This window comes from Ovis canadensis, chromosome 17 (assembly GCF_042477335.2).
Source record: "Ovis canadensis isolate MfBH-ARS-UI-01 breed Bighorn chromosome 17, ARS-UI_OviCan_v2, whole genome shotgun sequence".
Classification (NCBI taxonomy): Eukaryota; Metazoa; Chordata; class Mammalia; order Artiodactyla; family Bovidae; genus Ovis; species Ovis canadensis.
Genome location: NC_091261.1, coordinates 80,892,150 through 80,916,025, shown reverse-complemented (window position 1 = coordinate 80,916,025; position 23,876 = coordinate 80,892,150). Strand labels below are relative to the sequence as shown.

Sequence of the window (23,876 nt, the reverse complement as noted above, 5' to 3'; positions counted from 1 at the left end):
AGTTTGCCCCACACTGAATCTGTGTGTTACACTGTAGGTGTGTGACTTTGAGATTCTTAAAAAGCATTTATTTATTCATTATCTGGGTGCTGGCTTAGTTGTGGCTTGTGGGATCTAGTTCCCTGAACAAGGATGGAACCAGGCTGACTGCACTGGGAACATGGAGTCTTAGCCACTGGACCACCTGGGAATTCCCTGAGACAGTAAATGTATGAAAATATGTTAATGGATTTGTGAAAATGTTAAGGTCATTACTTTAAATACATGCATGAATTTAACTGAAGGTCAATCTATGTTTATTTCAATTTTTCATTGATGAGTCACATATCAGAAATATAATTCTTTGTAAGGTTTTAATTAAGAAAAGATTAAATGACACAGGACAGATCTTTTGAAAATTTTTATTAAGAAGTAAAACTTGATTTTTACACAGATATTTGCATTATTAATTTTTTGGAGTCTGAGTGAAGCAGAGCAGGAACCAGCCTCTTTTTGCCACTTATAGCATATCCACTGGGGGATTTTTATTTCTGATTAGGAAGATGTGAAGACCTCTAAGACCTTTTAGAACTAACACCCAAAAAGGATATCCTTTTCATTATAGAGGACCGGAATGCAAAAGTAGGAAGTCAAGAAACACCTGGAGTAGCAGGCAAATTTAGTCTTGGAGTATAGAATGAAGCAGGGCAAAGGCTCATAGGGTTTTGCCAAGAGAACACACTAGTCATAGCAAACACCCTCTTCCAACAACACAAGTGAAGACTCTACACATGGACATCACCAGATGGTCAACACCGAAATCAGATTGATTATATTCTTTGCAGCCAAAGATGGAGAAGCTCTATACAGTCAGCAAAAACAAGACCAGGAGCTGACTGTGGCTCAGATCACGAACTCCTTATTGCAAATTCAGACCTAAGTTGAGGAAAGTAGGGAAAACCACTAGACCATTCGGGTATGACCTAAATCAAATCCCTTATCATTATAGAGTGGAAGTGAGAAATAGATTTAAGGGACTAGATCTGATAGACAGAGTGCCTGATGAACCATGGACAGAGGTTCATGATATTATACAGGAGACAGGGATCAAAACCGTCCCAAAGAAAAACAAATGCAAAAAAGCAAAATGGCTGTCTGGGGAGGCCTTACAAATAGCTGTGGAAAGAAGGGAGGTGAAAAGCAAAGGAGAAAAGGAAAGATATAAGCATCTGAATGCAGAGTTCCAAAGAATAGCAAGGAGAGATAAGAAAGCCTTCTTCAGCAATCAATGCAAAGAAATAGAGGAAAACAATAGAATGGGAAAGACTAGAGATCTCTTCAAGAAAATTAGAGATACCAAGGGAACATTTCATGCAAAGATGGGCTCGATAAAGGACAGAAATGGTATGGACCTAACAGAAGCAGAAGATATTAAGAAGAGGTGGCAAGAATACACAGAAGAACTGTACAAAAAAGATCTTCACGACCCAGATAATCACGATGGTGTGATCACTCACCTAGAGCCAGACATCCTTGAATGTGAAGTCAAGTGGGCCTTAGGAAGCATCACTACGAACAAAGCTAGTGGAGGTGATAGAATTCCAGTTGAGCTATTTCGAATCCTAAAAAATGATGCTGTGAAAGTGCTGCACTCAATATGCCAGCAAATTTGGAAATCTCAGCAGTGGCCGCAAGACTGGAAAAGGTCAGTTTTCATTCCAAATCCCAAAGAAAGGCAATGCCAAAGAATGCTCAAACTACCTCACAACTACACTCATCTCACACACTAGTAAAGTAATGCTCAGTAAAGTAAAGCCAGGCTTCAGCAATATGTGAACTGTGAACTTCCAGATGTTCAAGCTAGTATTAGAACAGGCAGAGGAACCAGAGATCAAATCGCCAACATCTGCTGGATCATGGAAAAAGCAAGAGAGTTCCAGAAAAACATCTATTTCTGCTTGATTGACTATGCCAAAGCCTTTGACAGTGTGGATCACAATCAACTGTGGAAAATTCTGAAAGAGATGGGAATACCAGACCACCTAACCTGCCTCTTGAGAAACCTGTATGCAGGTCAGGAAGCAACAGTTAGAACTGGACATGGAACAACACAGTGGTTCCAAATAGGAAAAGGAGTACGTCAAGGCTGTATATTGTCACCTTGCTTATTTAAGTTCTATGCAGAGTACATCATGAGAAACACTGGACTGGAGGAAGCACAAGCTGGAATCAAGATTGTCAGGAGAAATATCAATAACCTGAGATATGTAGATGACACCACCCTTATGGCAGAAAGCGAAGAAGAACTAAAGAGCCTCTTGATGAAAGTGAAAGTGGAGAGTGAAGAAGCTGGCTGAAAGCTCAACATTCAGAAAACTAAGATCACGGCATCTGGTCCCATCACTTCTTGGAAAATAGATGAGGAAACAATCACAGACTTTATTTTTGGGGGCTCCAAAATCACTGCAGATGGTGACTGCAGCCATGAAATTAAAAGACACTTACCCCTTGGAAGGAAAGTTATGACCAACCTAGACAGCATATGAAAAAGCAGAGACATTACTTTGTCAACACAGGTCCGTCTAGTCAAGGCTATGGTTTTTTCAGTGGTCATGTATGGATGTGAGAGTTGGGCTATAAAGAAAGCTGAGTGCCGAAGAATTGATGCTTTTGAACTGTGGTGTTGGAGAAGACTCTTGAGAGTCCCTTGGACTGCAAGGGGATCCAACCAGTCCATCCTAAAGGAAATCAGTCCTGAGTGTTCATTGGAAGGACCAATGCTAAAGCTGAAATTCCAATCCTTTGGCCACCTGATGCAAAGAACTAACTCATTTGGAAAAGACCCTGATGCTGGGAAAGATTGAAGGTGGGAGGAGAAGAGGAGGACAGAGGATGAGATGGTTGGATGGCATCACCAACTCAATGAACACGAGTTTGAGTAAACTCCGGAAGTTGGTGATGGACAGGGAGGCCTGGTGTGCTGCGGTCCATGGGGTCACAATGAGTCGGACACAACTGAGCAACTGAACTGAACTGAGCTGAACTGAGGAAGATGTGTGTCAAAACATGGCAGTCTGAGCGATCAGAGCCGTGGGTAGGTCTGAGATATGAGATGAGGGCACTACAGGACAGGTCAGATCTGTTGTTCTCAGCAAACTCAGAAGTGACCACAGGAGGTTAACCAGAGCGAGAGTAGAGCAGCAATGATGGCCGCGGCAGGGAGGACGCAGGGGCGCAGTGCCTGCTCAGCCTTGCACAGTCTGAAGCCCCTGGTAAATACCAGTGTTTTGGTGACAGTAGCAGTTACAATCAGCCTCATCCTGAGTCTGCAGCCCAGAGATGAGCATGAGCTCTGTGTTGGCCGAGGCAGCCTTGGATCCAGAGAAGTGTCTGGGGACCCTGGAGCCCTGGGGCTTATCCGACTCTGACTTGAACATCAGGAGGTACTGGGGAGGGCCCCCTGGCTTCTGCTGGAAACAGGACATTTGGTAGCTACCAACACTGTAGCCACTGCTCAGGGTGCAGGAGAGTCTGGCTGATGCTCCCGGAGATGCAGAGAGGGAGGCCGGCTGAGTCAGCACAGGCTGGGAGAGGGAACCTGCAGACACAGACACAGGGGAGACGGGGCAGGAGCTGCAGGAAAGGTTCCCAGAGTCTACGCCCCAGGGGCTGATGAGGCTGGGGGCTGAGCCCTGGTGCCCGGGGCCTGTGCCTTCCTGTGCAGAGAGGAGACCAGCAGGAGAGGAGTTCAGGCCATGGTGCTCACAGGACCCTGGTCCCCACAGTGGGCTGGGCTGCCTCAGGCCTCCTTTTCTCCCCCTGACTCTGAGAGGAGGGCTGCCATGCAAATAGGGGTCCACCCAGGGCCCACCCAGCCTATCTCTCAGCCCTGATGCTGGAGCTCAGTTCACAGCCCAGACTCAGGGGGTGGAGGAGAGTTCCCTCTTGGGAGCCCCTGGAGGAAGCACCTGCCAAGACCACACAGGTCCCTGCTCACGGGTCTCTGCAGTCAGACAGGACACACTGCTGAGTCCCCCCAGGAGCACAGGCCCTGCCTCCAGCCCAGCTCCTGGAGGGACTAAGGCTCCCTGAGCAGCTGTGCAGGAACCCAGGGCAGTCCCACAGTGCCCGCTGCTGGCAACATGTGGGGAAAACATGCATTAAAAAGGGAATGAAGTTCAGTTTTCTAAGAAGGTACAACATTTGTTCTAGTAGAGAAAATAAGTAAACAGATGAAGATGCTTAGAAGAAACAGAATATTTTGTCATGAAATTACTCCACAAAAAGACATAATGTATCCTTATTTAGTGTAAATATCTAAAAAACTTCAGGAGTTATATGGTTCCCATACATTGGATTTGTATTTTTTTAAGCCTTGAAAAAGATGTAAAAGTTGTGTTTCTCTGAGAAAGCAGTTAAAGTGTTTTACATACAACCCATAGATAAAGCACCTAAGAGGGAAATTTATCCCACTTCCCTTGTTTTCGTGTGTTTAACGATCTGCCTGTCAATGGAGGGGACATGGTCACAGTGCTGAAGCCAGGAAGCTCCCACATTCTGCAGAGCAACTCAGCAGGAAAGCCGAGCTGCTGAAGCTCCATCGCCCAGGACTGGTGCTCTGCAACAAGAGAATCCACGCCAGTGAGAAGCCAGTTCACTGTGAAGAGCGGCCGCGCCCCCACAACCCGAGAGCCCAGGAGCAGTGACGACCCCGCACAGCCATCAGTCAACCAATCAAGTGTAAGAAACAACCTGACCACCAAACCAGCAGAAGGGGACATCACAGACCACCGTTGTAAACAGTGATCCAAGTCCTCTCGACAAAGTGAAACGTTAGAAAAGCAGAAAAATCCCAATCTCAGGTTAAGACATTGACAGTGGTACCAAATGTTACTGTTTAGAATATATGTTATATTTGATATGAAGACTCTCAAACATAAATTTACAGAGCAATCCAGTTCACACACTCCCAGTCGCCCCTGAACCCTTCGGGCTCTTCTCGTGTCTCTGGAGCCTGGGCGTTTGCCGAGACCAACCTGGGGGCATCCTCCTTGTCCAAGGCGACCGAGGCAGCCCCAGGGAGCAGCCTGGGGGGAACCTGGCGACCCTGGCACTTGGCGGGCAGTGGGACCACGAAGGCAAGGGGAAGGTGCTGATCTGCTGGCGCAGGACGCCAGCACGCTGTGCCACTGCCAGGGAGGAAGTAACGCTGGCCTCAACAGTTGCGTATTCTGTGGAGGGTGACTTTCGTCTTTCACCCAGTGAACAACTCAGGCTCCCAGTGGAGCCCGAATGTTACTGCATTCACTGGAAATGATGTGGTAATTCACCTACCTGGATTGTGTGAGGAAGCAGAAAAAAAATGTTCCAAAAGGGAAAGGTCTGGAAGGCTGGTCAAAGGCTTCTCCTACCTGACAGAGCTCATCCTGGAACAACAGAGAGGAGAAGAAGCAGGAAAAAGTTGGGGTACCACAGAAAGGGCATTCTCCCTGTTTATTCTTCCCAAGAGGACCAGAGTGGACTTAGGATATGTGATCTTGTTTCTGACTTTGATGGCTTTTCTGAGAGGTTCCAAGTTCTGGCTAACCACTACAAATCTATATACCCCACTTTGGAAATAGACATTGAAGATGAATTCCAAAAACTCAAGGGTTATATGGAAAAGGTGAAACCAACTGCGAGATATATGGAGTTTATTTCCTATATGAGGCTTTTCATGGACCATCGAAGAAAATCTTGGTGAAGGTGCAGTTGCAGCACTGCTAGATACTGATTTTGAAAGCCATCCTCTCGTAACCTCTTTGAGCTGTACAGTTGGAGGTGTTTGTACTGGCTTGGCTATGCCCCCTTAAAACGTGGAGAAGTGTATGGAGTTGTGAAAGCTTCTACAACTAGAGCTGGGATTGGTCCCTTTCCTACAGAGCAAGACAATGAAATTGGAGAATTATTACAAACAAGGGGTAGAGGGTTTGGTGTAACTACAGGAAGGGAAAGAACACGTGTCTGGTTGGACCTTGTTTTGATTAAATATGCTCATATGATTAATGGATTTACTGCATCGGTACTTAAAACTTTTGATATTTTGGATATATTTATGGAAATCAGAGTTGAAGTTGCATACAAGTTAGATGGTGAGGTTATAACTCATTTCCCAGTAAACCAAGAACTCTTAAATAAATGGATTTAAATATAAGACCCTCCAGAATGGAACACACAGATATGGAATGCAAGGACATTTAAGGAACTACCTATTAATGCCCAGAACTGTTTGATTTATTGAAGATGAAGTTCAATTTCCAGTTAAATAGATTTGCTTAGATAAATCCAGAGTCTATGATTCAACCCTATTAAGGATTTCCAGTGATACAAGAAACATTCCTGGAGAGGTGGGGAAAGGACTTTCTTAAATATTTCATTGATGATCTACGAATTCTAAGAATAAAGACACTGAAATGAGGTTTAGGCCCTACAGTCGCTTCCAGTCTTCCAAGATGGATGACTGGTGTGGAGATACACTTTGGCAATTTGGCAATTTCCTTAGCTGGCATAATTGGCAAAATATTTGTTGCTTCTCCTGCTCATGGTGCCATATTTTCTTTTAATTTTAATAATAATATAATGAATATTGTTTGAAATCTAAAATAGAATTACTTTCAAAAATGAAGTTTTCCTTCATTATTGTTGTGTGTTCATAGATTTTATCTCTATTGAAAAGTAAGAATAATTAATGCAGTTTGCATAAATATTTTTACATTCTGATCATTCAATTCTGTCACTGTAACCTTTGTTGTTTGAAAAAATGATGAGAGGAATCCTGTAAATGTTTGTAGTGATATAAATTCTGTTTAAATTTTGAACTGTTCATTTTCCTTTGAGACCACTGCAAATTTGACCTTTGGTGGTAGGCGTGTGTTATACTCAAGGGTCCTTTAATTTGTACAAACACAAAATGTGTTTCTCTCTGTGAATTATTTAACACATTGAACATTTAATTAAATGTTAAAAGGAAAAAACTATTCCCTAGAATAACTATCGCAATGTTTAAAAAAACTTAGTCATTAAAAGACCTGTTTGATAAATAAATTTAACACCAATAATAGCAAACACTACATCACATTGAAACACCTGGACATCTTAGTAACATCCTAGTACACACTGAACACACACACCTAACTCCACACGGGTCACCCTACAGAACCTCTGCCCACAGCTTTGTCTCCTCCTCTGCACAGACACTCCCAGGATCCACCCTCTCCTTAGAGACACCTTCTGATTCTCAGCTTCCAGCAGCCTCTCCCTGACACAGACTCGGCTAAGACCTCACATGGACCAGGAGGTGGGAAACAAATCTGAACTATTGGGTGCAGACCAGGAGTTCTGGGGGATGGGCCTCATGGGGATGAGGGTCCCCATCATGGAGGAAGGTTTCAGAGAGCCCTGAGTGGTTTCCCCACTGGTTGGCCCACCACCCATTCTGAGACTCAGCATTTTGGCCCGTGCTGGTCACAGACACCTCCTCTAACCTCTGGGATATCCTAGCCCCCATTCAGAGTGGCCCACTGTTCAGCTGAGGGGCATTTCTAGGTCCACCCTGGGCACAGGGATATGCTTACATTGAGACTCTTGTCTTCTTGGAAACTGACCTTATCCCAAAATGTGCATCTCTGTTAGCTGTGGCCCCACAGTCCAGTGCAATCCTACGTGTATGTGAAAGGACAGTGAAAGAGGGCAGCAGAACACTCGAGTGGTGACATGGGGTACTCTGTGAGCCATATGTTCAGGATGAGGACAGGAGCTCAGTATTCAGGGTCACCTGCCATTGGTCTGAATTCCCCTGTGAGCAGCACGGCTGCCATCCCAGCTGAGCACAAACAGTCAGCCACATCCTCAGGCTGGAGCCCAGGGATGGCCAGGGGTCTTGACGGACCTGGAACCGGAGAACTTCTCTGAGATGATAAGGACTGCTTGTGACTCCTGTGGGTCAGGAGTCTGGGGACCTGGCCAGGGTATGGCTGCAGCCAAGATGCAGAAAATAACAGAAACTAGAACATACTGAGGCAAAATCTAAGAGAAAATAAAAAAGAGTTTCTGAAGTAAAACTGTACAGAAAAAAAATTAGTTTATGTGATAAAATCAGAAAGAGGTTCAGATGTAAAATCTCAAAGAAACTACAGGGTTTTTAGGAAAAACTCTTAAAGTAAGAGGATATGAGTTAAAATCTGTCAGTAAGAAACAGGGTCTGAGGAAAAATCTGACAGAAACTAGAGGGTACTGAGGTTAAATCTGAAAGAAATTAGGGTGTTCAGAGGTAAAATCTGACAGAAAGTAGGGGGTTAAGAGAAAAAAATCTAACCAAAACTAGGGACTTCAGAGGTAAAATTTGAGAAACTAGGGGGTTCAGGGGTATAATCTGAGAAACTATATAAAATTGACAGAAACTAGGGCATTCCAAGGTAAAATCTGACAGAAACAAGGGGGTTCTGAGGTAAAAACTCATAGAAACTAAGGGATTCTGAGGTAAAATTTGGCAGAAACAAAGGGATTCTGAGGTAATATCTGACTGAAACTAGGGATTACTGAGGTGAAATGTAACAGAAACTAGGGGCTTCTGAGGTGAAATCTGACAAAAACTAGGATGTTCAGAGGTAAGATCTGACAGAAACTAGGGGATTCTGAGGAAACTGACAGAATCTAGGGGGTTCTGAGGTGAAATCTGAGAAACAAGAAGATTCTGAGGTAAAATCTGACAGATACTAGAGGATTCTGAATTAAAATCTGACAGAAAATCAGGAGATCTGAGGTAAAATCTTACAGAACCTCGGGGGGTCTGAAGAAAAATTGGACAGAAACTAGGGGATTCTGAGGTAAAAATCTGAGTAACAAGAGGGTTCTGAGGTAAAATCTGACAGAAACTAAAGGGTTCTAGGTGAAATCTAACAGAAACTAGGGAGATCTGAGGTAAGATCTGACAGAAACTAGGGGATTGGAGGTGAAATCTGATGGAAATTAGGGATTACTGAGATCAAATCTGACAAAAACTAGGGGTTTCTGAGGTAGAACCTGAGAGAAACTAGGATTTCCTGAGGTGATAACTGACAGAAGCTATGAGCTTCTGAGGTAAAATCTGACAGAAGCCAGGGGGTTCTAAAGTAAAATCTGACAGAAACTAGGGGGTTCTGTGGTAAAATCTGACAGAAACTAGGCAGTTCTGAGGGGAAATTTGACAGAAACTAGGGGATTCTGAGGTAAAATTTATCAGCAATTCATGGGGTCGCAAAGAGTCGGACACGACTGAGCGACTGAACTGAACTGAATAGTCGTCTGAGGTTAAAATCTGGCAGAAGCATAAAATCTGGCATAAACTAGGCACTTCTGACATAAAATCTGAAGTAAACTAGAGGCTTCTGATGTAAAATCTGACATAAACTAGGGCCTTCTGACATAAAAATCTAACAAAAACTAGGAGGTTCGACATAAAATCTGACAGAACCTAGGGGTTCTGAATAAAATCTGACAGAAACTAGGGGATTCTGAGGTGAGATTGACAGAAACTATGGTCTTCTGAGGTAAAAGCAGACAGAAAGTGGGATTCTGTTGTAAAGTCTGACAGAAACTAGGGTGTTTACGGTAAAATCGGACAGAAACTAGGGTTCTGAGGTAAAATCTGACAGAATCTAAGAAGTTCTGTGGTAAAATCTGACAGAAAATAGGCAGATCTGAGGTAAAATCTGACAGAAACTAAGGGGTTCTAGATGATATATGACAGAAGCTATGGAGTTCTGAGGTAAAATCAGACAGATCTAGGGGCTTCTGAGGTGAAATCTGATAGAAACTACAGGTTTCTACGGTAAAATCTGACTGAAACCAGTGGGTACTGAGGTAAAATGTGACAGAAGCTAGAGGGTTCTGAGGTGAAATCTGACAGAAACTAGGTGGTTCTGACATGAAATCTTACAGAAACTAGGGGCTTCTGAGGTAAAATCTGACAGAAACTATGAGATTCTGAGGTGAAATCTGACAATCTATGGGGGTGTTAGGTAAAGACTAACAGAAACCAGATGTTTCTCAGATAAAATGTGACAGAAACTGGCAGGTTGTGAGATAAAACCTGAAAGACTTGGTGGTTTTTAGTTAAAGTCTGACCAAAATAAGGAGATGGTTTGATATAAATCTGACAGAATGAAGAGATTCTGAGGTAAAAATTTACAGAAACAAGGAGTTTCTAGGTAAAATCTAACAGAAAGTAGGCAGTTCTGAAGTAAAATCTGACAGAAACGAGGAGGTTTGAGGTAATATCGGAAAGAAACTGGGAAGTTCTGATTGAAAAACTAACAGAAAGATGGAGGTTCTCAGCTAAAATCTTAGAGGACATACAGAGTCTTCCTGTGATCCAAAACGGCACAGGCCTACCAGGAAGCCACACAGCTGAGGACAGAGAAGATCCAGCACAGCCAGAAACAAATAACTAAATAAGTTACATTTTTAAATATATATGCATAAAAATTATCGTTTTCACTTTCATAGACACTTTCCTAGTGGTGTAGACGGTAAAGACTCCACCTGCAATGTGGAGACCTGGATTCAGTCCCTGGGTTGGGAAGATACCCTGGGGAAAGGAACGCTACCCACTCCAGTATTTTTGCCTGGAGAATTCCATGGACAGTACTGTTCACGGGGTCACCACAGACTACATAGTATAAATTGTATATCATATATAATATGATATAGTATACTGTAAATTCTATATTGTATTATATATATGTAATATTATACAATAATGATGCCCTTGGGGATCCAAAGAAATAAAATTCTGCACCACAGAAGACCACAGAACCAAGCTATTTTAGAACAATAAATTTCAAGTAAAATTGAGTATGGCTGCCAGTGCTCTGCTGAATGATTCATAGATCATCACCTATGACTCCGCAGATGTCCCTCCTCATGGGGACACAGCTGCAAAGTCCCCAGTGGGGAGCGAAAGTCTCCTGCCCTCAGGCTTGGTGTTGGTCCAGCTGGGAGCAGTTGAAAGCAGAGCATCCACGATTAGTTCCACAGCACCCCTTGTTGGTTCAAGCTGAACTCCCTCTACCCACAGAGCTGGTAATCCTGGGACCTCTCTTGTTAAGGATGTTACTGATGCTGAAGCTCCAAAACTTTGGCCACCTAATGCCAAGAGCCAACTCGTTTGAAAAGACCCTGACACTGAGAAAGATTGAAGGCCAAAGGAGAAGAGGACAGCAGAGGATGAGATGGTTAGATAGCATCACACACGTAAGGGACATGAATCTGAGCAAACTCCAGGAGATAGTGAAGGACAGGGGAGCCTGGTGTGCTCCAGGGGGTAGCAAACAGTCAGATACGACTTAGCAACTGAACAGCAATAATGAGGCTTTGCAGCTCACATCATTTTCATGACTCCAACAGACCAAGCAATGTCCTGGCCTTAATGTTGCAACAATAAATACATGACTCTTTATATGACTTTACATGACTCTGGCCTCCCAAAGGAAGAAGATCTTGTTCTAGTTCTAACAAGTTAGCAGAAAGAATGTTTTAAGGGGAGGAAATAGAAGCATAAAGCCTCTGCTGCATTTAAGGTCAAGGGACACCCAGGAGGTGGCAGAAGTCTGCATTGTGTGCCATTTGCTGACGGTGGCACAGTGGTGAAAGCCTAGGCAGATAAAGAAAGGAACAAGAGAGGCCTGTATCGGGGGAGGGAGGGGTGCTTTGTGTGACAGGGAGCAGACAGAGGCATTGCGACTGCAGCAGTGAGGTGAGGACGCAGGGGGTGGATGGAACCCTTCCCAAGGGCCAGCCTAGACCCCTGCGTGCACATGCAGGGCTGTCAATCGCTTTATTTGTCTGTTTACTTTCGGCTGTGCTGGTCGTCATCGTTGCACGGGCTTTCCTCTAGTCGCAGAGAGAGGGGACGACTCTCCAGCTGCAGTGCGCGGGCTTCTCACTGAGGCGGCTGCTCTTGTTGTGGAGCACGGACTCCAGGGTGTCCAGGCTTCAGCAGCTGCACTGAGTGGGCTCAGCAGTTGCAGCTCCCAGGCTTCAGAGCACAGGCTTCATCGTCGTAGCGCATGGCCTCTGTTGCTCCTCAGCACGTGGGATCTTCCCGGACCAGGGATCAAACCCATGTTTCCTGCACTGGCAGGAGGATTCTTTACCACCGACCCACCAGGGAAGGCCCAAACAAACAATTGTCAAGCCAACCCTTCTATATAGATCTCCCAGAGGAGGCAGGAGAATGCGCCTCTCTTCTAGGGTAATAAAGTAATAAAGTTCCTTTATTAATTTTTCAGACTGGTCAATGTTCAGGAACTGTAGACTCACAGGTCTCTGAGGTATCCTGGTTTCCAGACTCCTCCTCCTCCTCCTTCCCCCTGGGCCTGAGACGAGAGAATGCGAGTGCACGGCTGCAGAACTACAGAGGCTGAAGCCAAATAGCTTCGAGAAGCAAGGGCTTCAGAAGGCCCGGATGCGGCACCTTGAGCCTCCATCCTGCGCACAGGATGAGGTAGGAGCCCAGAAGGCAAAAACTCCAGGCCTATGGGTGGAAGACAATGTGATGCCTGAGAGAAATCCCTTACTCAGAGAGAAAAATGATCCAAAGGAGACCTGCTGCTTGGTGGGTTTATTTATCTGGTAAAGGAAAGTTATAAACATAGAGCTTTCCAAATCCTTTCCCGCATGCTGTACGAAGGTTTTAGACTCAGGTTCACAGGTCTCTCTAAAAAGTGACATTTTCTTACCTTACTCTAAGGTCAAAGTTTCTTTTTTTCCTAGTGAGATCCATCTTTTCTGCTCAAAGTTTAGTTAGCGTGGGACTTCTAGGGTGGTCCAGTGGTTAGGGGTCCATCCCACTAGCAGGGGGCATGGGTTTGATCCCTGGTCTGGGAACTAAGATTCCACATGCTTCGAGACAAAAAAAACCTTTTTAAGTAAATAAATAAATTGATTAATTAAAGTGTGCAGTTTGGTGAGCTTTTTTTTTTTTTTTTTAAGGTTTAGTTAACTTAGCTGTATTCCTATTTCCCTGTATGGGGCCCATTTGATTTCCCTCTTGGTGCCTACTGAGGCCTTTATTTCATCCATGTTACTTCTTGACCTGCGTTTAAATGGTCAGAAATTCTGACAGATGTTGCAAAGGAAAGGACGGATACTTTACCCAGGATAGGGTCTCTGGGAGAGTGTGGGGGGTAATAGTAATGACTTGATGAGATGCCTCAGTTTACAGAACTCCATTATAATCATGAAATGGCCAGCAAAGTGGTGGCCTAAGATATTTCAAGATTTCATTCCCCAACAGAAACATCGAAACAAACAAAGCAGAATGTTGTTTGAGCTCTGGAAAACAGTGAAAAGTTGACAGCGATCAAGCAAATGTTCCATCAAGAAAAAGACATCTTTAAAATGGTACGGGGGTTTGTGAGGTGCCATCAGCAAGACAATGGAATAGAAGGTCTCCAGCTAGTACCCCCCCTCAGCAACAAAAATTCGGTATGGCTCCATGGGCAAAAGTGCTTTCGGGAGTCATGTGAATCCCTGATGGAGTCCAAGACCAGGGAGGGGCACTTTTAGAAGGTGAGCCCACACCGAGGTCATCGACTCACTGACTGGGGTCCTATGCACAGACCTGAAAACTGATGCAGGAAAAGCATTTGACACCTTTTAATGATTAAAAACTCCCAACAAAACAGATGCTGAAGGAACTTACCTCAACTCAATAAAGGCCATATCTGACAAGCCCATAGCTAACATACTCAGTGGTGAAAAGCTGAAAGCTTTCCTTCTAAGATCAGGAATCAGACCAGGGTGCCCACTCTCACCACTCCTATTCAACATAGTACCTGAAGTACTAGCCAGAGCAATTAGGCAAGAAATCCTAAGAACTCCACACACACACACAAGTTATTCAAACTAATAAATTCAGTAAAGTTGTGGGATATAAAATCAACACACAAAAATCAGTTGCATTTTTAAACACCAACAATGAACTACCTGAAAAAGAAATAAATGAAATAATCTTATTTACATTAGCAGCAAAAAGAATAAAACAGAAATAAATTTAACCAAGGAAGTGAAAGATCTGTATACTAAAAACTATAAAAACTTGATGAAAATAACTGAAGAAGATATAAATAAATGGGAAGATATCCCACATTCATGGACTGGAAGTAGTAATATTGTCAAAATCTCATACTACCCAAAGCAATCTAGAGATTCAATGCTGCTGCTGCTAAGTTGCTTCAGTTGTGTCCAACTCTGTGGCACCCCATAGATGGCAGCGTACCAGGCTCCCGCGTCCCTGGGATTCTTCAGGCAAGAACACTGGAGTGGGTTGCCATTTCCTTCTCCAATGCATGAAAGTGAAAAGTGAAAGTGAAGTAGCTCAGTCATGTGCGACCCTCAGTGACCCCATGGACTGCAGACTTCCAGGCTCCTCCATCCATGGGATTTTCCAGGCAAGAGTACTGGAGTGGGGTGCCATTGCCTTCTCGAAATCCCCATTAAAATACCAGTGATATTTGTTCACAGAAATAGGAAAAAATATCCTGCCACAAAAGCTTTCAAATAGATAAAGAAATCTTGAGAAAGAAGAACAAAACTGGAGGCATGACACTCTGGGATTTCAAACTAAATTACAAATCTATAGTAATCAAAATAGTATAACATTGGGATAAAAAAGAGATACATTGGTCAATGGAACAGAATCAGTTCAATTCAGTTCAGTTCAGTCACTCATTTGTGTCCGACTCTTTGCGACCCCATGAATCGCAGCACGCCAGGCCTCCCTGTCCATCACCATCTCCCAGAGTTCACTCAAACTCACATCCATCGAGTCAGTGATGCCATCCAGCCATCTCATCCTCTGTCGTCCCCTTCTCCTCCTGCCCCCAATCCCTCCCAGCATCAGGGTCTTTTACAATGAGTCAACTCTTCACATGAGGTAGCCAAAGTACTGGAGTTTCAGCTTTAGCATCATTCCTTCCAAAGAATACCCAAGACTGATCTCCTTTAAAATGGACTGGTTGGATCTCCTTGCAGTCCAAGGGACTCTCAAGAGTCTTCTCCAACACCACAGTTCAAAAGCATCAATTCTTCGGCTCTCAGCCTTCTTCACAGTCCAATTCTCGCATCCATACATGACCACTCAACAGCCCATAAATAAACCCCAGGAAATGGTCAATTAACCTTTGACAAGGATGCGAACACAATGATAAAGTATAGTCTATTCAATAAGTGGTCCTGGGCAAACTGCATACCACATGCCAAAGAATTAAACTGGATCCCTATCTTTCAACACTGAAAATAATTAACTTGAAATAGATTAAAGATTTAAATATAAGACCTGAAACTATAAATTTCTAGATGAAAATATAGAGGGAAATCTCCTTGACCTTGGTGTTAGTAATAACTTTTCTGGATATGACATCAAAAACCCAGGCAAGAAAAGAAAAAAATAAATAAATGTAAATGGGACTACATTAAACTAAAAGTTTTCTGCACAGCAAAGAGATCAATCGACAAAATGAAAAGGCAACCTACAGAATGGAGAAAATGTTTGCAAACCATATATCTGGTAAGGAGTTAATATGTAAAGTGTGCAAACACTCATCAACTCAAAAGCCGCACTAGGGACTTCCCTGGTGGTCCAGTGGTTAAGAATCTGCCTTGCAATGGAGGAGACGCAGGCTTGACCCCTGGTCAGGGAATTAAGATCCCACATGCAGTGGAGCTACTGTGCCCTTGCACTCTTGGGCCTGTGCGCCACAACTAGAGAGTCCATGCACCACACTGAAACATCCAGCATGGCAAAGATCCTGAGTGTTGCAACTAAGATCCAGTGCAGCCAAATAAATATTTTTAAATGCTTAAAAAAAAAAAGCAAAACCAAATAACCTGATTTTCAAATAGGCAAAGGACTTGCATAGAATTTTTTCCAGAGAAGATATACCAATTACCAAAAAAGTATGTGAAAAGGTGTTCAACATCACTAATTATTTGGTAAATGCAAATCAGCACCAAAATAAGATATCACCTTATACTTGTTAGTATGACTATTAAATCAAAAAGACTGTCCATTGGCAGATGAATGGATGAAGCAGTGGCGGTACCTATACACAGTGGAATATTACTCAGCCAGCAAAAGGAACACATTTGAGACAGTTCTAAACAGGTGGATGAACCTAGAACCTATTATACAGAGTGATGTCAGTCAGAAAGAGAAAGATAAATATCATATTCTAATGCCTATATATGGAATCTAGAAAAATGGTACTGAAGAATTTATTTACAGGGCAGCAATGGAGAAACAGACATTGAGAACAGACTTATGGACATGGGGAGAGGGGAGGAGAGGGTGAGATGCATGGCGAGAGTAACATGGAAACTTACATTACCATATGGAAAATAGATAGCCAACGGGGATTTGCTGTATAGCTCAGGAAACTCAGACAGGGGCTCTGTGTCAACTTAGAGGGGTGGGATGGGGAGGGGATGGGAGGGAGGTTCAGGAGGGAGGGGATACTTGTATATCTATGGCTGATTCATGTTGAGGTTTGACAGAAAACAACAAAATTCTGTAAAGCAATTATCCTTCAATTAAAAAATTAATTAAAAAAATAAAAAAGACGAGAACTTTCAAGTTCTGGCAAATATCTGGAGAAAAGGGAGCCCCTATGCACCATTGCTGCTATTGTTTAGTCACTAAGTCATGTCTAACCCTCTTGCGACCCCATAGACTGTAGCCTGCCAGGTTCCTCCCTCCATGGATTTCCTAGGCAAGAATATTGGAGTGGGTTGCCATTTCCTCCTCCAGGGGATCTTCCTAACCCAGGGATCGAACCCATGTTTCCTGCTTTGACAGGCAGATTCTAGGGAAGCCCTTGTACACCATTGGTGGGGTATAACCTGACACAGTTCTTAGGGCAAACAGTATGGAGGTTCCTCAGAAAGTTAAAAACAGAGCTATCGTATGATCACGCAATCCCACATCTTTATATGCGTCCTGAGAATCATTACCACATGCTTTTAGGTTGATACGCCCATTGTCAAAACCTCTGTACCAACCCACTCCACACCCCTGCCCCGACCCCTCTGAATGCAGTGCTCGCAGAGCCACTTCCCCTTCTTGCATGGGCTGCCTCAAATTACCTGTTCCAGAGAAACACGGAGGAAACTAGGAAATGCAAAATAACTTCACTTTCAAGGGATAACATTTCTTGGTCGGGAATCTTATCTGCTCTGCAAGGATCCCTCACCCCTTGTCCTCCTGACTCTTTTCTAGACCCTTCACCTCTATCTTACCCCTCTGTTTGTCCCCTTCATCTCTCCCTAATCCTCACCCAGACTATTCAAATCTTAAAGATGCCATCTTTCCACACAGTGAACACGCCTCTCTCCACCTCCAATTTTCACCCCGTTTCTCATCTCATGTCACCCCTCCTTCCCACCCTCCACCCGGTCCAACAGGACTGCTGGAGGGCCAGGGTCTCAGAGCTTCAGAGGAAAGGTTTAAAGGTCCTCCTGCCCAGGAGATGGCTCTGATAGTGCTCCCCACTTGCCCGAGGCTGATCATTAACCTAGGGCACGTATAAGAAAAGGGCTGTCCCTGAGATGGGGAAAGCAGTGCCTGCAACCATGGCCAGCACGCTAAGCCCCAGCGCTGTGACTGAGACCCCCAGCCCTCCTGAGACATCAGAGCATATACAAAATGCTGCTGACATCTCCGTCTTTGTCATCTATTTTGTGTTGGTGATGGCCGTTGGACTGTGGGTATGTAGGAGCTTAGTGGGATGTTCAGAGTGGGCTCAAGGCTTGAGGCTGGGGGAAATGACTGAGGGAGGGACAAGTGTACGTTAAATCAGCTGTCAATAAAATCAGCTGCCACAGATTTTATTGTCCCTCCCTAAGCGGTCATTTTCTCATGTGTGGGTCAGTAATGCTTCCACTGATTTACTTTATTCTTCTGACAAGCCCATCGTGTGAACAGGGCCAAGAGTGGGACTGCAGACTTATCCTGTTTGGCATTTCCAGCACCTGACATCATGAATAAAGATGCTGTGTTATTATCACATTGATTTTATTTTCCTTTGCTCCCTTTCTATCAATAACTTAGTTGATTTGGACGCTTAAGTCATTTACATTCATTCTGTCTTTTAAGTAACGAGCTGGAGGCTGCAAATTTCCTTCCAAGCACAGCTTTAGCGATAGGTGCCTCACACTGTATTCATCAATGAAAATAAACAGAGTAATTAGGACATAAGTTGAGAAATATGACTTCTTAAAGTGCCTTGGTTTCTATGAAAGTGTGATTTTGAAGGCCTTGAAAAATTGGTGCTGTATCACAGTTTTGAGGACACTGTTTCTTTTTAGGGAGTGCTGGAAAAGAAGGTCATGTCTGTCAGAACCCCGGCCAGAGATTCTGGGGCATCTCAGGGGCTTTTTCTGTGGCCTGACTCATAAGTGTCTTCCCTTCTGCTCAGGCAATGCTGAGGACTAATCGGGGCACTGTTGGAGGCTTCTTTCTGGCTGGTCGAGATGTGACCTGGTGGCCGGTGAGTCAAAGCTTCCTGGCGATAAATTTCCAGTGTGTATGTTTAAGGACAAGCCAGGAAAACATGTAGAGTGCTGATCATGTCTGAGGTGCAATGACTGCCTGCTTTCTGGGGTCTCTTTTCCTAAACCCTTGGCAGCAGAGCTCAGCCCTATCATTCTAATAAATGAGAATGCATCACCAATTACGAGAGCAGGTGTAGTGTGGCATTTGGAAAGAGCTGCTTTGGCTCTGATTCATATTTTTTTAGTTTATTTTTAATTGGAGGATTGCCGGGGTCCAGCCCCGGTGGATCCAGGGAAATTCGAAGGGTGAACGGCGTAGGCGAGGAAAACTTATTTATTTAGAAATATAAGATTAGATTAGGAAGAAATAGAGTAGTAGGAAAATTTAGTGGAGAAAAGAGTCTGAATAACTTGGTTCACGGGGAAAGCCAATAAAATCTCAGGATAAGAGATTTGCACCATCTACGTTGGGCCACTGGCATCCGTTTGAATATCAGAGAGTGCCCCGCCTTGGGCTCTCTCTCTTATGGAACTTAAAAGCCTGGGCAAGTAAGTAGACTTGGTGAGCCTCCTTGCTCCAGATGGGAATTCAGCCAGAAAAGGAGAGGGAGGGAGAGGGAGAAAGAGAGAGAGAGACACGGGGGAAGCCAGATTTCCAAGAAACTAGTTCGAGAGACTAGTCCAAGAAACTGGTCCATCCTTTATTGTTCAGAAGGCTTTTTATACTTTTGATTGTACATAGAGATCAATGGGCAATACAAAATTATGCAGCGTCAGCCACCCTGACTCTTATTGAGACCAGGCTTTCTCTCTGCATACCTAGTTGTATACATAAGCCTTAGGTGATTTACATCATCTTCTGGCCAGAAGGCCAATTAACATTTTACGGCCCTTTTCTGATAAGGGTTTGTCAATCAGAAGACTTATTTGTGTTGTTCTTCCCAAAGTCTGGTGCCACTCTCAGAAAGCACTAAATAAAGTTACATTCTTACATAGCAAGGACACAAGAGGAGTGCAGTGATATATAACAAAGAAAAGTAATTAACTCAAAAGTCTAGTGTTGCTAACATCAAAACTACTATACTCCTATTTCTGCATCCCGTTTACATTGATTAATATCCTCCCAGGTGCCTAAAAGATAAAGAATATGGAGGCCTGGCAGAAGTCATTGAGTCAACAGTGAAAACCCATCACCAATATAATTTTTAGCTTTTTAGAAAAAGGCTCTGTATCTCTAAGATGCTTTAAGCTTTGTGCCTCTCACAGATGGGGGGCTGTAAGCAATTCACAAGCTGCAAAAAGTCCGGGGGAACCTGTCAGGCAAGTTAGAGAGCCATCAAAGGGGGTTCAAACTGAGACATTCTTCTTATATTCAGGAGACTGTTAACTGGAGCCCTAAGTTAATTCCTTTTAGAGGCAGAAGAGTGGAAAGCACAGTACAATAAAATCAGGCCGACTCTGGTTTTGGGGGGTAGATGTTCAGGAAAACTCAGGGGGAACCCCTGCAGGCAGATCACACCTTTGCTTTTTGTCGGGCTTCCTTCCTCATGACCTTTGCCCCGGGCGGGATTCCTCACGCTGGCTCCCGGCAGAGGATAACTGTTTGCAGTATTGTATTAGTTTCTGCCGTCTGGCAATGTGATTCATCCATAAGTATACATACGCCCCTCCCTCTGCAACCCCCCTCCCAGAGCACCAGGCTGAGCTCCCTGCGCGATACAGCAGGTTCCCACTAGCGATCTGTCCTACACATGGGAGTGTATATATGTCAATGCTACTCTCTCAATTTTTTAAAAACCATTCAGGGACTTTCCTGGTGGCCCAGTGGTTGAGAACCCACCTTCCAATGAAGGGGACGCAGGTTTGATCCCTGGCTGGGGAACTAAGATCCCACATGCCAAGGGATAACTAAGCCCGAGTGCCACAGCTACTGAGCCCACTCTGGAGCCCAGGCCCCGAAACCAGGGAAGCCTGTGCACCAAAATGAAAAGGCCCATCACAGCCAAAAAATAATTCAAAAATACGAAAACAGTCTTATATACCAACCATGCAAAAACTGGTGACCGGCTAAATTTAGGCCACACGCTATAAGCTTGCTGACTCCTGCCGTATGGAGAAGTAATGGAAAACCGCAACATTTACCTGCTTTCAAGAAGTCTAATTTGGGGCTTTTAACTCTGACCCTAGTCTCTTCCCTTGGGTTCCAGATGGGCGCCTCTCTCTTCGCCAGTAACATCGGCAGTGGCCACTTTGTGGGGCTGGCAGGGACGGGAGCGGCATCAGGGATTGCCATTGCAGCATTTGAATGGAACGTAAGTGACATCGCAGGCTTTTTGCTTTAAATTAAAACTCTAGCTGTGTTTGTCTGAGTTTCCCACTCTAGTATTCTTGGGCTTCCCTTGTGGCTCAGCTGGTAAAGAATCCACCTGCAAAGCAGGAGATCTGGGTTCAGTCCCTGGGTCGGGAAGATCCCCTGGAGAAGGGAAAGGCTACCCACTCTAGTATTTTGGCTGGAGAATTCCATGGACTGTACAGTCCATGGTGTCGCAAAGAGTTGGACACTACTGAGCGACTTTCACTTGCACTTTTCTTTTCTGCATAGGACAAACTCTTCTTTGGTTTGACTTCTATTTCTCCTTCTTGAACCTCAGGGCCTTCCCCTTATAGCCCATTTTGCCTGGGCCGTACCCTAACTCTGAGATTTCACTAAAGCCATTATTCCCACCAGGGAAGTCATCTCTATATCATTTAATCCCACTTTTATTTAACCTCCTTGATCATGTTAGCTCTCATTTCTATCTCTTCCCCTGCCCCAAGCTATATTATACATTCAGTCTGAATTAGAAGCAAGAAATTTAAAAAATGTACAAGTAATGACCCCTTCTTTGAAAGCTTACAGCGCAGTGGGAGAGACAGATAAACATTCGCTACACTGTAGCAAGTACAATGAGATAAGCATGCATGGAGTGTTGAGAGATCTCAACAGAAGGAAACAGAAGGGGCATGGATGGATGCAGAAGGGGCATCCATCCTAGACGGTGGGTAGGACCAGGCCCGTGTCCAGGGAACTTCCTGAGGCTGATGCCAGACAGAGGTGTAGAAACTGGCCAAGCAAGTGACAACATCAGTTCAGTTCAGTCACTCAGTCGTGTCTGACTCTTTGCGACCCCATGAATCGCAGCACGCCAGGCCTCCCTGTCCATCACCATCTCCCAGAGTTCACTCAGACTCACGTCCATCGAGTCAGTGGTGTCATCCAGCCATCTCATCCTCCGTCGTCCCCTTCTCCTCCTGCCCCCAACCCCTCCCAGCATCAGAGTCTTTTCCAATGAGTCAACACTTTGCATCAGGTGGCCAAAGTACTGGAGTTTCAGCTTTAGCATCATTCCCTCCAAAGAAATCCCAGGGCTGATCTCCTTCAGAATGGACTGGTCAGATCTCCTTGCAGTCCAAGGGACTCTCAAGAGTCTTCTCCAACACCACAGTTCAAAAGCATCAATTCTTCGGTGTTCAGCCTTCTTCACAGTCCAACTCTCACATCCATACATGACTACTGGAAAAATCATAGCCTTGACTAGACAGACCTTTGTTGGCAAAGTAATGTCTCTGCTTTTCAATATGCTAGCTAGGTTGGTCATAACTTTCCTTCCAAGGATTAAGCCTCTTTTCATTTCATGGCTGCAATCACCATCTGCAGTGATTTTGGAGCCCAAAAAATAAAGTCTGACACTGTTTCCACTGGTTCCCCATCTATTTGCCATGAAGTAATGGAACTGGATGCCATGATCTTTGTTTTCTGAATGTTGAGCTTTAAGCCAACTTTTTCACTCTCCGCTTTCACTTTCATCAAAAGGCTTTTTAGGTCCTCTTCACTTTCTGCCATAAGGGTGGTGTCATCTACATATCTCAGGTTATTGATATTTCTCCCGGCAACCTTAATTCCAGCTTGTGCTTCTTCCAGCCCAGCCTGTCTCATGATGTACTCTGCGTATAAGTTAAATAAGCAGGGTGACAATATACAGCCTTGACGTACTCCTTTTCCTATTTAGAACCAGTCTGTTGTTCCATGTCCAGTTCTAACCGTTGCTTCCTGACCTGCATATAGGTTTTTCAAGAGGCAGGTCAGGTAGTCTGGTATTCCCATCTCTTTCAGAATTTTCCACAGTTTATTGTGATCCTCACAAAGGCTTTGGCATAGTCAATCAAGCAGAAATAGATGTTTTTCTGGAACTCTCTTGCTTTTTCCATGATCCAGCGGATGTTGGCAATTTGAACTCTGGTTCCTCTGCCTTTTGTAAAACCAGCTTGAACATCTGGAAGTTCACGGTTCACATATCGCTGAAGCCTGGCTTGGAGAATTTTGAGCATTACTTACTAGCGTGTGAGATGAGTGAAACTGTGTGGTAGATTGAGCATTCTTTGGCATTGCCTTTCTTTGGGATTGGAATGAAAACTGACCTTTTCCAGTCCTGTGGCCACTGCTGAGTTTTCCAAATTTGCTGGCATATTGAGTGCAGCACTTTCACAGCATCATCTCTTAGGATTCAAAATAGCTCAACTGGAATTCTATCACCTCCTCTAGCTTTGTTCATAGTGATTCTTTCTAAGGCCCACTTGACTTCACATTCAAGGATGTCTGGCTCTAGGTGAGTGATCACACCATCGTGATTATCTGGGTCATGAAGATCTTTTTTGTACAGTTCTTCTGTGTATTCTTGCCACCTCTTCTTAATATCTTCTGCTTCTGTTAGGTCCATATCATTTCTGTCCTTTATCAAGCCAATCTTTGCAAGAAATGTTCCCTTGGTGCCTCTAATTTTCTTGAAGAGATCTCTAGTCTTTCCCATTCTGTTGTTTTCCTCTATTTCTTTGCTTTGATCGGTGAAGAAGGCTTTCTTATCTCCTCTTGCTATTCTTTGGAACTCTGCATTCAGATGCTTGTATCTTTCCTTTTCTCCTTTGCTTTTCGCTTCTCTTCTTTTCACAGCTATTTGTAAGGCCTCCTCAGACAGCCATTTTGCTTTTTTGCATTTTTTTTTCCATAGGAATGGTATTGATCCCTGTCTCCTGTACAATGTCATGAACCTCCGTCCATAGTTCATCAGGCACTCTATCTATCAGATCTAGGCCCTTAAATCTATTTCTCACTTCCACTGTATAATCATAAGGGATTTGATTTAGGTCATACCTGAATGGTCTAATGGTTTCCCCTACTTTCTTCAATTTAAGTCTGAATTTGGCAATAAGGAGTTCATGATCTGAGCCACAGTCAACTCCTGCTCTTATTTTTGTTGACTGTATGGAGCTTCTCCATCTTTGGCTGCAAA

At 44.1% G+C, this 23,876-nt stretch overlaps 1 protein-coding gene and 1 pseudogene across 1 annotated transcript in view; both read left to right on the top strand.

Annotated features, from left to right (window-relative positions):
• Positions 1 to 4,717: 4,717 nt before the first annotated feature.
• On the top strand, positions 4,718 to 6,519 carry LOC138422310 (adenylosuccinate synthetase isozyme 2-like; annotated as a pseudogene).
• Positions 6,520 to 17,628: 11,109 nt separating this feature from the next.
• The window catches only part of LOC138422971 (solute carrier family 5 member 4), a 30,130-nt gene continuing 23,882 nt past the window's right edge, over positions 17,629 to 23,876 (top strand). Inside the window, exons 1-3 of the mRNA XM_069558663.1 lie at positions 17,629 to 17,763; positions 18,474 to 18,545; positions 20,757 to 20,861. Coding sequence (XP_069414764.1) covers positions 17,629 to 17,763; positions 18,474 to 18,545; positions 20,757 to 20,861 — 312 coding nt within the window. The remainder of the gene's footprint in view (positions 17,764 to 18,473; positions 18,546 to 20,756; positions 20,862 to 23,876) is intronic.